The sequence below is a fragment of the Myxocyprinus asiaticus genome, chromosome 7, assembly GCF_019703515.2.
Source record: "Myxocyprinus asiaticus isolate MX2 ecotype Aquarium Trade chromosome 7, UBuf_Myxa_2, whole genome shotgun sequence".
In the NCBI taxonomy this organism is placed as follows: domain Eukaryota; kingdom Metazoa; phylum Chordata; class Actinopteri; order Cypriniformes; family Catostomidae; genus Myxocyprinus; species Myxocyprinus asiaticus.
The window spans coordinates 8,568,455-8,583,719 of record NC_059350.1 but is presented as its reverse complement, the minus strand read 5'-3'; the positions used below and the strand labels follow the sequence as shown (position 1 = coordinate 8,583,719).

The 15,265-nt window shown below is 36.3% G+C and overlaps 1 protein-coding gene across 1 annotated transcript in view; it reads right to left on the bottom strand.

Annotated features, from left to right (window-relative positions):
* Positions 1-2,990: 2,990 nt before the first annotated feature.
* The window catches only part of neurl1aa (neuralized E3 ubiquitin protein ligase 1Aa), a 76,852-nt gene continuing 64,577 nt past the window's right edge, over positions 2,991-15,265 (bottom strand). Inside the window, exons 5-6 of the mRNA XM_051703274.1 lie at positions 11,009-11,158; positions 2,991-8,266 (exon numbers count right to left, since the gene is read on the bottom strand). Of these exons, the coding sequence (XP_051559234.1) occupies positions 8,025-8,266; positions 11,009-11,158 (392 nt within the window). The 3' untranslated portion in view covers positions 2,991-8,024. The remainder of the gene's footprint in view (positions 8,267-11,008; positions 11,159-15,265) is intronic.

Here is a 15,265-nt window from a genome sequence, read left to right as displayed (position 1 = left end):
ACGCAAGCTTGATTTCATGCGTTGTTGAGCAATTCATAACCTAACGCAAATACACGCTTTATTCTCAGCATTGCCGCAAGGGACGCTAAAGCAGATTTTCTTTTTTCAGTCAAGAACTGTCATGGCTGAGCAGCAATTTGAGGAGAGTCTTGCCGAACAAGTTAGATTATACAAACATATTTTCTGTCGTCTTTTCAGCAAATACAAAAGAACACACTCCTCAACTGTCGACATGTTGACTCCACCACATCCGGTTTCGTGGCGCCTAAAAACTCTTTCACCCCCTTGTGGTCCAAGGTTTGTAAACGCCAGAGCATAATGGGTGTACAATGGGATCACGCGTCGGCCATGCATTGGCGAAGCCCTCGCGTCTGCGTTTGCATACTTGCATGAAGTATGTTTGGGCCCTTACCTAGGGCCGTAGCTAGCGGGGTGAAAGGTGGTAACGATTCTAGGGGCCCAAAGGTCCAGGGGACCCACAACAAATTCAAAACTATATTTTTTGAATAGGTAAGGGGCCCAGAGCAATATACAGTCAGGGGGCCCAGAATTCCTTACTACGGCCCTGCCCTTACCCACCATTCTTGTTTCTGGACTGGATCGAAGCGAAGTCCTAAATAGGAAGACACTTTGCTCCAAACGATTAACTGCTCTGAACTCTGTGATGTTATTTGACTGCTGATCTTGCACTACTCGTTTGGTTTCTTCTTTGCTCCATCATTATTTCCTGTTTTGCTATCTCATGTAGCAGTGCTGAAACATAAGGTTAATATATCACTGTTTCTGGTACTTTTCAATATTTCAAATGGAGAAGGGTGAACACCACAAATGTGTCCTTCACATTGACTTCCATGTAGACCTACATGTAAGAAATGTACATGCTCCGTTTTGTAAACCGTCTAATAGCACTATAATAAAGGGCATCAGGTCATCCTACCAAAATTAATTACAGTGTTTGTAAATGTGTACCTAAAAGAATGGATGAACATTGTGTAAATTGAGAAATACAATGTATCTTCAAATAATGTTTTCCACAGAAAAGGAAGGAACAAGAGTTGGAATTTCTTTGACTGGCATTTCATTATAATATTTTAATTTCCTTTTATTCAATATCCTGTGAGAGAAAGGATATTCCTGGGCATACAGTGAAGCTTCAATAGATTTGCAACGCTATACAAGAAGAATCGACACAATTCTTTTGATAATGATTGACAGTTATACTTATTTGAAGGTAATATTCGAAGAATTGCTCATTTCCAATGGTTTTCTATAGTGTGTCATAACAAACACGAGAATAAGGGGTAGAAGGGGGAAATGAAGTGGGTGGGGAGGCCATATTTTCGTCCACTAGGGGGCAGCCGTAAACAAGTTTGAGCTATCATCCAAAGAGTGCAGCACTGACGTTCAATCGAGATGGAAAAAGTGCATTCACAGTGGGTTGCCGCCCCGGTTGGTCTCAACAATATGTACCCTTAAACACGAGGAGAGATCTCCATCCTCCTCCTCTCGACTCCAGAGCACATCCAAGCACAGCATCAAATATTTCTTTGATCTCTCATCTGCGCACCTCTAATCTCAGGCACGTCAAGCCGCACCTGTTAAGCTCCACCTTTAATGACTGATTCAGGGTCAGCTCGCAAGGCTTATGTATTTTCAGACCTTCTTTTGAACTGATCCAGGGTCAGCTGCTGTGGGTTGGTGAGCTGTAACTTTACGGTCTGGGTGAGGCGTTTTAAAGGAATATTCCGGGTTATATATACAAGTTCAGCTCAATCGACAGCATTTGTGGCATAATATTGATTACCACAAAAAAATTATTTTGAATTGCCCCTCCTTTACTTTAAAAAAAGCAAAATTCTGGGCTACAGTGAAGCACTTACAATGGAAGTGAATGGGGCCAATCTGTAAACATTAAAATACTCTCTGTTTCAAAAGTATAGCCACAAGACATAAACAGTATGTGTGTTAATGTGATTTTAGTGTGATAACATCACTTACTAACCTTTTCTGGGTAAAGTTATAGCCAATTTTACACCTTTATTGCCATGACAATGTAATGTCAACAAACCCTAAAAACCCAAAACGACTATAAAAATGATGATTTAAACATCCTTACAGTTCAAGTTTTAACAGAATAATGAATGTAAATGCTTTTATTAAATTGTATGCTTCACATTTTGGCCTTTAAACCCTTCAAAAATCGGCCCCATTCACTACCATTGTAAATGCCTCACTGTTACTTAGATTTTTGCTTTTTTTTAACGAAAAGGAGGGATGTCAAAATTATTTTTTGTGGTAATCAACATAATACCACATATGCTGTTGATTGAGCTTAACTTGTATTGAACCCGGAATATCCCTTTAACGTTTTGAAATATAGGTATAGAATAATTGTAAAACAATTAAGAATATTTGGAAAGTTGTAGGTGTGGAGTGTAGTTAAAGAATAAAAAAATAAATTTACTAAAGAGACTTTTTTATGTGAGCCTTATAATGTGAAGATATACAGTGGGGCCTAAAAGTATTTGTTCACATTTAATAAAATCTGGGAATGTAATTGTATTTTTATTTTATTTTTTTTATTTTAACCTGGAAATAAACTTAAGTTTTAGGATTATAAAAATTACTTTAAAGTTATGACATAAATGTATAAAGCATATATAAGATCCTGCACTATTTGTACAGCAGGTCACTTTTCAAATATAAAGAAATTAAAGCAAAAGGTAGACATAGCAAATACTAAGAATTTCACATACTTTTATTCAGTAAACTTGTCGCACATTATTATGCTGATAATATAAATTTGTAATAAAAATGTTGCATTAAATTAGAAAAGCATGCTAAACACTTTTAAACCCAATAAATATGAATATCAATAAATATGATGTTATAGAAATGGATTGATCAACACTAGAGGCTGTCATAAATGCTTGATTCACTGCTAAAAAAAAAAAAAAAAAGGGGGGGGGGGGGGGGGCGGTGGAGAATAAACACCCCACTCACTGAAACACATCTGCAAAGTTTATTGACACAGTCATCTTTGACTCAGACAAAACAAAGATTCATAAATTTATCACAGACTTCAAGATAATAAAAAAAATCAAACATGAGTTTGAGTCAAAAATAGAATGCCACAATAAGCCAAGCCAATTTTTTCACTACTGACCTCATGGACTCTATGAATCACTGATTAATTTATCAACACAGCCCTTAACTGAACCCTGGGAAAGAGGAATCATACCTTCTTGATTCAACTATCTGTTTGGTCCCACTGTTCACCAATGGGTAATGAGTGAACGAAACATGGTTTTGTGTTCAATACTATTGAATATTACTATTACTGAAAAAATATTCAGATCTGATATTCAAATTTAAATTATTAAAGGTTGGGGTGAATTTATGCAATCCCTGATCCCACATATAGTTACTCTACAAAACATCAAAAACCTAGGTTGTATTCGTTAACATTAGTTAACAAAATTAGTTAACCAATGAACAATACTTTTACAGCACTTATTAAACTTGGTTAATGTTAGATTCAACATACTAATACATTTTTAAAATTCAACTAATATAACCTTTAGCTAATGCATTATGGATAACACGAACAAACAATATACAATTTATTTTCTGAAATTAGCATTAACCAAGATTATTAAAGGTGCACTCAGTAACTTTTTACTTGTGTCATCTAGGACTTGCAGTGACACCTAGTGGTGTGGATGCAGCATTATTCAAAATCAACAGTTTTCTGTCACAGATGCCATTGTAGAAATTCACTATTCACAGTCAGTCATGATTAATTTAATCCAAGAGTGAAAGTGTCCTATAACAGAGCAGTTACTGAAATTAAGCGAGTAGTATTTGGGTGGTCATGTGATCTCAACATGGCAGCCCCCACGAGGGGACCCTCTCCATGTAGAATAAAACAGCTTTTATAAGGTTACTGATGTGACTGGTATCTTCATTTCATGTGAATGCTAATGATTTGATATACTGTATATGTAAAAAAAATTACAATTCATTTCTTCAGGAGTACATTTTTTTTAATGAGGAAAAAATGACTGAGTGCACCTTTAAATGCTGTAAAAATATTGGTAATTGTTACTTCATTGTATCTAATGCATTAACTGTTAACATACTGTATATAACCTTATTGTAAAGTGTTACGGAGATTTCATTACAAGGATAAATTATAGAAATGTGGGATAGGATAAGTGGTTCACTTATTCAAACAAGATGATCTTAATTTTGTCCAAACATCAACAGAAAGATGATGTCATAAAGGGGGTAACATGTAACCAATACAATCAAATTGAATAAAGTGACAAAAACACAAAGATTGCCCTTAAATTACACCCTAAATTGTGCAAAAGACATCTTTAGAAAATTACAGAACTAGGGAAAAAACTAAAAACTAAAGAGAAATTAACATATGTCAAAATAAACTAAAGGAAAAGGTGCCAGATTTATTTGATTGTGCAAATTTTAGTCAATTGCTAAAGTTTTGTCTTTTTCTTAAAAAAATCCAGACTCTTTTAATAAATGCTATCACCAAAAATATTGGGCCTTTGGGGCATTTTCAGGACAGTATGTAATTCTAGCAAGTTCGGATCTGTACATTTAGAGAGCTATACATGGAAAAAAACACATACACGAAATTATAAAAAGACCTGATACCAAACAAAATGTATGTAATCTTTAGTTTATCTGGCTGATTGTTTACTGCTAAACCCCTGACAGGTGTACTGCTCACTATAGCTTGTGAATACAAGACAACCATCATTTCAAGAAATACATAGGTGTATGATCCTCAGAGGATTGAAGAGCAAACTATACAATCATAATTTTAGGTCCAAAAATCCAAAAAGAGACAAAAACAAAATCAAGAGCAACAGAAACACCTCAGATACAGCTATTATAATAGGTTCCTCTAATGAACATAAATTAACATTCAAAAGTGAATCACCACCTCAAACAACAGAGCAAAACTCTTCACAGAGTAAGAGTGATGCTTCTCGACACGTTGTTAGCATTGCCTGAAGGAGAGCTGGCTAATACTAATAGCAGCATGAATTTAAGCGCCAGTTGTCACAATTGCTTTATACAAGCTCACTGGCTAGTTATAAACAATATTAGCCTGCAGTACATTGTAGTTCAATGATATTACTCGAGCTGCAATGACATCCACACACAAACAAACACACAGGCACATACGCTCAAACACGCATTATTGTATCCCCTTTCACTGTACTTATTTGCAAGAAATTGCAAAATGTGATGTGGATTTAAAAAAAAGTCTTAGCCTGTTCTAGATATTGATGTGGATCCAACATGATTGGGAAACTGAATTGGCATTTACAGGACATAAAAACTCAATGTTTGACCTCAATGTATATTCTCTGTCACATTAGGAGGACCTCTAACCTCACCACCCATACACGGGTGAATATCACGAAAACATGTCTGTGTCACATTGCAACCCAAAATCAAAAGGAAAAAATAAATAAAATAAGAAATAATATTTGGGTTCAATACAAGTTGAGCTAAATCTAAAGCATTTGTTGTAAGTAAGTGCCTTATTGTAACAATTCAGCCTGATCTCATGAAATTTACATGACCATGGCAACATTTTTACAAACTAAAATCCTTACCCTAAATCAACACCTAAACCTAACTGATAGTGTTTTAAACTCGACATTAAAAGCACATTTACTGAAGCAACCACGTCATTTTGTGTTGCTTCTATGCCACTTTTGCTTCACTATCACTTTCACTCCAAACGTCCTTAGCTGGCTCGAGGCTCAGTTTCCGAGTCCAAAGTCAAACACTCATCAGTTGAGCTACCGCACTTTGGAATGTGTGTAAATATAGGTGGGTCTGTAATACAAGCGTTAAAATTGATCTTTTTTCGAATGATGCATTAGAGTAAAAGTGTTTTGATATAATAACATAGCAGGGTGCGAGAAATAGAGCGAAAATTAAGTGTTTATAAAGTCATAATCAGCCGATGTACTTGTGATTTGCGTGAAAGTGAATACAATGCACAGTTGTTGTAGTGCCTCTAGTGTTCATTTCACGTAGAAAGCGGCACATGAAAATCAGTTTGCACAAATTTTGTTATGTAACGTTTATTCTATGTTGGCCATTTTTTTGAGGCACTTTGAGGCCAATTTTTTGGAGGGTTTAAAGGCAGATCATAATTTTAGAAAAAGCACTTACATTAATTCTTCTGTTACAACTTGTGCATTATTTGAGCAAAGTTGTTTAAATTGTGGATTTTATGGTTATTTTGGAGTTATAGGGTTTGTTGTCATTACATTGTCATGGCAATGAAGTTGTCAAATTGGACATAACTTTCCACAGAAAAGGTTAGTAAGTGATTTTATCACACTAATATCACGTTAACACACATATTGTTTATGTCTTGTGGCTATACTTTTGAAACAGTGTATTTTAACGTTTACGGATTGGCCCCAATCACTTCCACTGTAAGTGCTAACCCAGATTTTTGCTTTTTTTTTTTTTTAAAGGAGGGACAAATCGAAATACATTTTGTGGTTATCAACATTATGCCACAAATGCTGTCTATTGGGTTTAACTTGTATTGAACCTTGAATATTCCTTTAACCCTTCCTAGGTGTTGCGGTTCATTTTGACCCATTTTGAAAATTGTTCTAAATGGGTCCAAAAGTTCCTCAAGGCCAAGGAAGGGTTCAGATATATAGTTTACATTATTTTATTTTTTTTGTAATTTTTTTTTATACTTAAAATCAATGTCTATAAATCAAGAGTTTTATTTTCTAGTTGCTTCATTTTTTATTCAATTATCATTCGCAATGCTTCAAGGGATGTATAGTCATGCCTCATTAAATACATGAAGTTCTCAGAATTGTATCTTCATCTTTTCCTCTTATTTTTACATTGAATGTAAGTTTGTAATGTTGTGATTAATCTCTGAGTTTGTTTTTTTGGTTCATGGCTTTGAATCTTTTGAAATCCCTATGGAGAAAATGAATGGGAAAAATACCGGAACCAAGGCCAGTGCTGAAAAAGTGTGCAGTCCCTGTTGCGCTCTATCATTCCACAAAGCCCTCCATATCGACAGGGCATTACTGACTTCAAATAACACATAACAAGAACAAGCTGTCGATAAACACACTAAAGGAACACAACTAGAATGAAATGGTAAGGTATGAGCACACTGTATGTCTTATCTGTATTTCTAACTCTGTCTCAGCTGACCACAGACAAAAATTGTGAGACAATGAGACATTGTTTGTATATATTTCATTTGTGCAAGTGCCATAGCTTGTCTGACTCCGAGGACAGTAGAGAACAATGATACATCAAAAACTGTGACAACCCCTATTGAACATGATTCCAGCTTTAAAAGATATGCACCTATGAACAAGGCTTCTGCAGTTTTTTATGGCTCACCGAGAGGGTAAAAGAAACCGAAGAAGTGTATCATTGAAAGTCTTCTGTGAATCACCTGAAATGTCTTGACTTGGTTGAGATATTTTCCATTATTGTTGTCTTATATCCAGTAGCGGTTCTAGCTTGTATGGCGCCCTGGGTGAAACCCACTTCAACAGGCCCCCAAAGTTGTTGACGGAGGGTGGATGGGGGGGGGGGGGGTGATTGTAAATGAGAATGTCCCCGATATTGTTGACCGAGGGTGGTGCCACCCCCTCATGCCTTGTGCCACCCCCCCACAAGATGCCACCCAGGGCAACTGCCCATGTCGCCCATGCCTAAATCCGCCACTGCTTATATCAGTTGAAAAGACAGATTATTTTATGGAGCAGCAACATCACCGGTTACCATAGCAACAGAGACTTGAGTATGAAATACAACAGACCTTTGTGAATGGATGCCTGATCCTTGAAGGTTTAAGGGTTCAAGAGTCATAGCCATGGGAACACAAACCCCATGAAGTCCCTGAACTGTGACATCACCCCTCACTTTAAATATAGATCAGTTGCAGATCTTTAATGGCCCTTATGTGGGGTGAGGGGCCCCTAAGTGCTCCGGTAGGTCTTTATAATGTCTTTGATAGCTCTCCTACAGATTGGACAGCTAGCGTTGGCCATCTTTTTAAGGCGGAGGCCGCAGGTGTAGCAGAGACACATGTGTCCGCAGGCGTAGATGACCGTGTCCACTGTGTTTTCATAGCATATAGAACACTCGTCCGGCCATGAGGCCGAGGCAGATGGGAAAGTGGGTGATTTGGGGAGACTGATGGGCGAGTTGGGTGTTGTTCCTGTAACGAGGAAGAAAGAGAGAGTTATACTAATACTATAGTGCCTAAACATAAAAGTTTAAAGTCAGCATGAAACATTTGCAATTAATTACCGAGTGAAACAAGATATTCAGCATGTAAAAATGTAGAATGTTTATATGACAGGTTCTTCAAAATGACGGGTTGAAAAATGAGAGGGATTGGGGATGTCATATAAAAAAATGTTAAGTCATTTCAGAGGTAGAGCAAGTTATTACATTTTGATGAAAGATTATAAAGACAAAGTATTTTTTAAATTTTTTTTTTTATGATGCAATCATGAATCATAAAAAAAGACCAAGAATGTGTATTAAGGAACTACATACACATTCACACACACACACAAAAATCCAATTTAAAATGTATGCATTTCAATTGTGTGACAAATCTAACATCAAACTGAATTCTGTAATCTTTAATATAAATATTATGAATTATTATAAATACATGTGAAGTATTTAATTAAAAGTATTAACTACTAAAACTTTAATATTTATATTATAAACAAAATTCATAAGTTTTACTATGAACTGGTTTTTACTATCAATCTTCACTTTCACATACTTCTTTTATTTTTGGTCGATTCGCATTCTACGTGCATATCCCCACCTACTGGACAGGGAGGAGAATTTATAGTAAAAATGTAATTATTGATCTGTTTCTCACCCACACCTATCAAATACCTTGAGAAGACATGGATTAAACCATTGGAGTCATATGGATTACTTTTATGCTGCCTTTATGTGCTTTTTGAGCTGAGATTTTCTTCTAAAAAAATTTAGTTTGTGTTCAGCAGAAGAAAGAAAGTCATACACATCTGGGATGGCATGAGGGTGAGTAAATGATGAGAGAATTAAAATTTATGAGTGAACTATCCCTTTAAGATAAAAACGCACATTTGAATGCTAAAACTGTGCATTCGAATTTTGGATGTGTGCTAAACACTGACAATGACTTGAGACCAATCGCATTCTTGCACAAAAAAAAAGGCAAGATGCAGTGCAATAAATACAGTTTAACAGAATGCAGGTGTCTCGAGATATGTTTTTAAAGGTTGAAGTTCTTTTCAACTTGGCACAGCACCTAAAAAACACAGCGCTCCTACACGAGACACTCAATAAACTACAAACACGGCAAAACAGACTAAGACATCCATGCAGCGCATGTTTACATAGAAAAACAACTGGAAAACTGTGTGGATTGACGCAAAAGCCTTAGGTGGAGGTCTTTCGCCTTAGCGTCTTGCTCTTTTTTTAACAGCCAGGAATGTTCTTGCAAAAATGTAAAACGGTCCTGTTTAGCTTATATGTATTTGTTGGGCCCTCTTGTAGACTAAGGAAACAAAGTCAATTAAAAAAATCTGGTGACTTTAAAATTAAAATTTGATTAGAAAAATTCAAATGTAGATTCTCAGCCCAGCTGACAGCCCTATTCCACAGTATAAAGATAGAAATGCACTAAAATAGCTCCAATACAACTAGCATTAAACATTCCCAATGTCTAAGTGGGAGGTTGAATAATTGAAAGGATTAGTCCCCATAGGTTGCGTATTCATTGCAATGCGTATTAAATCTCTTTAACCCATCCTTCACAATATATATATATATATATATATATATATATATATATATATATATATATATATATATATATATATATATTTAAGGGATAATCCATGGCTTGGTGTGCTTTAAACTATTTGAAATGCACGACGTGGAGGGAAGAACCACCCGACGCAAATCGTGCATTTAAAATCATTTAACACACACCTAGCCATGGATTATCTCGCTTATAACATGGTCACTTGCTAGCCTTGATTAGTTAAAGCAGTCATTAATTAATGCAGTGCAAATTTTGACTGGGAAAATAAAAAACAACGGTTAACTTTATCAACAGGTTGTTAGATCTAGAGTTCTGCCTGTTCTAAATCAGACACAGAGAGATAAAGTAGTGCGATAATATAGTTTTTTGGAGCCCAAACACTCTTTAAAAACTGTAAATTTGAATACTCAATCCAGAATAATAGCCACATAATGTAGAAGGGTTGGCACTCCTGAGAACATGTAATATTAAAATTCCTATTCCTGTCATTTTCACATTAATGAGGAAAAAGCGTCGTTGCTGATGTTACTGTTGTAAAAGTTGCACTTACTGTTCATAATGAGGAGAAAATCATCAAAAGCGCTCTAAACCTGCAGACTTTGACCTCTGAGACATCCATATGGTATCCATTAAGGCTGCACAATTGATTGAATTAAGAATAAAATCGCAATGTGGCGCTGCTCGATTTCAAAACAGCAAAAGGCTGCGTGTAATGAAATAGTCTCTATTCAAAGCTTCAGTCAGCCATGTGTGATCACGGGGTGCCCTCTAGCGGTTATAGGCACACATGTTGAGTAGGGCTGCAATCTTAGATGAATATTTATCATATTACAATATAAATCATCTTGCCGGACAGTGAAAGACGTATTTGATAGGTCCTGGTTACCTTCTCCACAGCTGAATGTCAGACTTTCCTAACAAATGTTTTGGGTGAGTAATATGGGGCTGATGAACACTGTTGTCTTGTCTGTGCTTCCTGTAGCTTCACAGTTAATTTAAAGATGTTACTGCATGACTATACTGTATCATATATCACAGCAAACAAGTTGTCACATCATGGTCTACTAAATACAGCATTACAGGATATTCTGAAATGGAAATACATGAGTCTGAAATATGTACCTTCAGTGGAGCTGCAGAAAGCAGCTGAAAAGCCCCGTTCAGTGAGGCTGGGTTCTGGACTTCCCCCGCACAGGCCTGAGGGTAAGAGAGGTGAAGCTGAGGGGGAAATCGGGCTGGAGGGGTCACGTGCATCACCCAAGAAAGTGGAACCTAAAAAGAAACATTACAATACAAGAGGTGACCTTTTAATTAAGCTTTATCTTTATCTCAGTTTCTTTTAAACTTGTAAATCCAGTAAAATAACAATTTGTATGTACTGAGTAAGTCTCAGAGAGCCATGTAAAATAAAATAAACAATCACAGTTCGTTTTTTTCCATGACATTTATGGATGGGAAAATCCGAAATTAGAAATAACTGAGAACAAACCTGAACAAGGTTTTGCTCAAGGAAATTTTGTTTTATTAGTGCCTCAAACAAAACTCTGAATATCTTTCAAAGTTTGATTGCACAAACCTTGAAAACATTGTCAAGTTCAGTGAATAGATCTGCCACTGAAGTGGTGTTGCAACCCTGTTCCTGGCAGACCAATAAAAACCTACATTTTGCCTCCCAGAAATTCAGTCAGTGAGCCTGAGACTAGAAATTAGTTCAGCCCACATAAGACATTTAAAATGGCATTTCAAAATGACAGATGTCATTGGACAAAGTTGTTAGTAGCTGTAGACTACACCACTAATGGATCAAAGCAATTTGTTGTTATTCAGACTGTCAACCTAATTGTGATTCATTTAGATTCACTAAAACATCAGGTCTCCTGCTCTTCACAGAACTACATAGTACACATAATAGTACATGTGCTGTTTTTGTGGATGGTGAGGGAGGCATTGGTTCCACTAATATCACTGCATTGTTGTGGCTGCTGAAGCTTAGGATGGAATCTGAATCTGACACCTTTAAAAGGCATGATGGCCTAGGAGTCGTTAACAGATTCGACATCCAGGTGGCCACCTTACTTTGGCCAGCATTTTAACTAGCAGGACTAATCTGTACAGCTTCTATAGCATAGGACAGTATTATTTCTTACATACCTTAACCATGATAAAATAACTGTAACGCATGACCTCTTGCTTTTATAAAATGGCAGCAACAGTAATATGATAAAAGACAAAAAAATTCAGTTAGTAGGTACATTAATTACTCATAAAAATCAAAATAAATTATTCTTCTATCATGTAATGACTGCCAAGGAACAAGTACAGGGCTCTAGACTGTGACTAAAACAGTCACAAATGCAACAAAAAATTGCGACAATAATTCAAAATCTAGTTGCCGCCATTGGTGACAGTTTTGAACACTTTGTGTGCGTTCATATGTGGTTTTGTCATATATCATCTTGTCAGTCATTGAATTACATCTTTAGATTGCGTGCCTATTTTCAAAACTATCACACATTATCAAGCTATTCTGTAATTTGGCAACTAAAAACAGCCATTTGGTTGTTTCAGTTTAAGAGCCAATGGCTCTGTAGTCATTTTTTTAGTCTGGTGCCCTGAATGTAGCATCTTGGTGCATTAATATTAAATGTACAATTACAGGTGTGCATATACTGTATGGGCATTTTACAGCCACATTGAACGTGGCCCATCCAATCAGAATTTAAAATATGGACCTATCCAGATTAGAATAGAATATATAGCTGTTCAGTCGTGACGTCAATTTGTAGGTGGACCCGGAAGTCTAATTCGCCATGGATTCCTAATGGGATTTTCCTATGGGTTTTTATAATGGGGTTTCTCAACTTATGAGTAAATAAGGTCTGTGGTAAACAATACTTGACGATATGTGGACGAATAAAAAAATTAAATAAATACATATATATATATATATATATATATATATATATATATATATATATATATATACATTTGCAAGCAGATGCCATAGGTGGGTTTCTCCCTCTAATGTATAACTGTCATAGTGTATGTGATAAGAGAGCTCTGAGACTGAGTTAAATTCCACTGACCTCATTCCTGCTATGCTGGATCCTCTGATAAATGTGCGTATATGACAGGAAGAGATAAAATTGGCTAAACCAAAACTAAGCTAACCTAAAACCCCTGTGTATGTAGGATCCTCTCAGGTTAGTCTACATGAGTGCGCAGTGCCGGGCGGATTACTTGTGAATTGTAATCAGATACTGATTACAAATTACATGACAAAAAAAATGCAATCAGTAACGTAATCTCATAGATTAAGTTTCTGGGTAAAATAATCAGATTACTTTTGGATTACTTTCAACCTAATTCTATTTTATTTTGTGTGACATGCATTTGAGTAGGATAATCATTTTACCATAAAAGTACAAAGAGGAAGAAAATGTATTTATTGCATTCTTTTTTACTAACAAAAAGAGCATTTTTAAAAAGTGCATTAAACATTACATGAATTAAATAAACATTAAATCTAACAGCAATGACCGTGCATGGCCAAAGTTTATAATTCAAAACACTGAGACATCAAGTTCATAAAACAATAGTAGTATTCCGAACATTAATGACCATAAAATCGACATAAAATGATCATAAAATTAACGAAAATTAATTACCATGTAATCAACAGCAACAACGTTGCCTAGGTCAAAGCTTTCATCTTAAAACACTGAAACACTTGTATCCCTTACTGCTTACTGATAGTCCATCACCTGTTCCAAAGCTGAAGTGCACAGAGTTCGACAACAGAGTTCGACAACAGAGTTCCACGGAGTCAAACAAGGAACAATTGTGTAAAGTTTTATGTCAAGTTTCATGCATTGAACTCCACTGCATCAGCAGTGACAGTAGAGTGATGGGCTTTGTTCCATATTGCTGCACATTTAGCAGTTGAACTATTGTGTGGTGTGGTGCGGTGCGGTGCAGTGCGGTGTGGAGTGGTGGTGGCGTAGTGGACTAAAGCACTGAACTGATAATCAAAAGGTTGTTGGTTCAATCCCCACAGCCACCACCATTGTGTCCTTGAGCAAGACACTTAACTCCAGGTTGCTCCAGGGGGATTGTCCCTGTAATAAGGGCACTGTAAGTCACTTTGGATAAAAGCATCTGCTAAATGCATAAATGTAAATGTATTGTGTAACCTGCAGGCAGGACCATTAGAGATGACATTCACTAGATCAGTTGAAGCACTTAAGTTCATTGAGGTAGTAAGAAATAATATTGTTTTTTTTTAAAACCATATCTAGTTCATTTTAGGTGCATAAAACAATAGAAACATTAATGAAATCAACAGCAATGACATTGCTAGGTCAAAGCTAACAGCTCAAAACTCTGACACACTTACTTTTAACCCTTACTACTTAGTAATAGTTCTGTTGTAATTTAAAAGGAGCACAAGCTCAAAATGTTCATTTGTGAGACTATTGCGTTTCGGGGTAAGAATATAATGGTATTGATATGAAAATGTACTGCCATTGCCTTGTTAGTATTTAATCATGTAATCTATAAAAAAGTAACTTTAGTCCGATTACGAGTATTTTAAAATGTAATTTAATCCAATTACAAGTACTTGATTTTGGTAATCTGATTACATACTACAGATGATATGTAATCCGTTACTACCTAGCACTGTGAGTGCGTGTGTAGCGTGGACATAATCTGAACTAGATCTGTGACAATATTAGGTAGGGGCCAGTGGGATTCCCCAAGGCTCTATTTTAGACCCGTCAATGTTTTGTTTCATGCATGTGTGTGTGTTCTTTGTATGTGCTTTGCTCACATGTTTGCATACAGTATGTACTTAAAGTCCTACAGTGTGATCTTCTATTAAGCTGGAGACAAGGGGGTGGGTTAGGGGGTTAAGCGTGATCCTTTGTGAGTCTGACATGCCATTCCACCTCTCCACCATTCCACACACAGACACATCATAAACCCCTTCCTCCAGGCCACAGCAGATGGCCCTGGATTACAAGTGCCAGGCTTCTCCGAGAGCATCTCAACTAGATTAACAGAGATGCAAGAACAGCTGAGTCTCACTAACCTCCAAACGTAGAGGGAGTGACTTTAGAGTCAGCGGTCTCTAAAGCCCTTTATCATCCGTAGAATGAGTACTATGGATTAGCATAGCTGAAAGCCTTTTCTATATTGAAAACCAAAGGAGTAAACTGGCACTAAACTGGCTGGCATGGTATACAGTGGCCCAAAAAAAGAATTTGGACATTTAAGCCATACCTTAAATATATGCATTCCAGCACATTAGAAAACAAAATGGGACTATTTTAAGGAAGGATAGCACAGGCATACTTTTCAAGCTGAATATTTCACAAA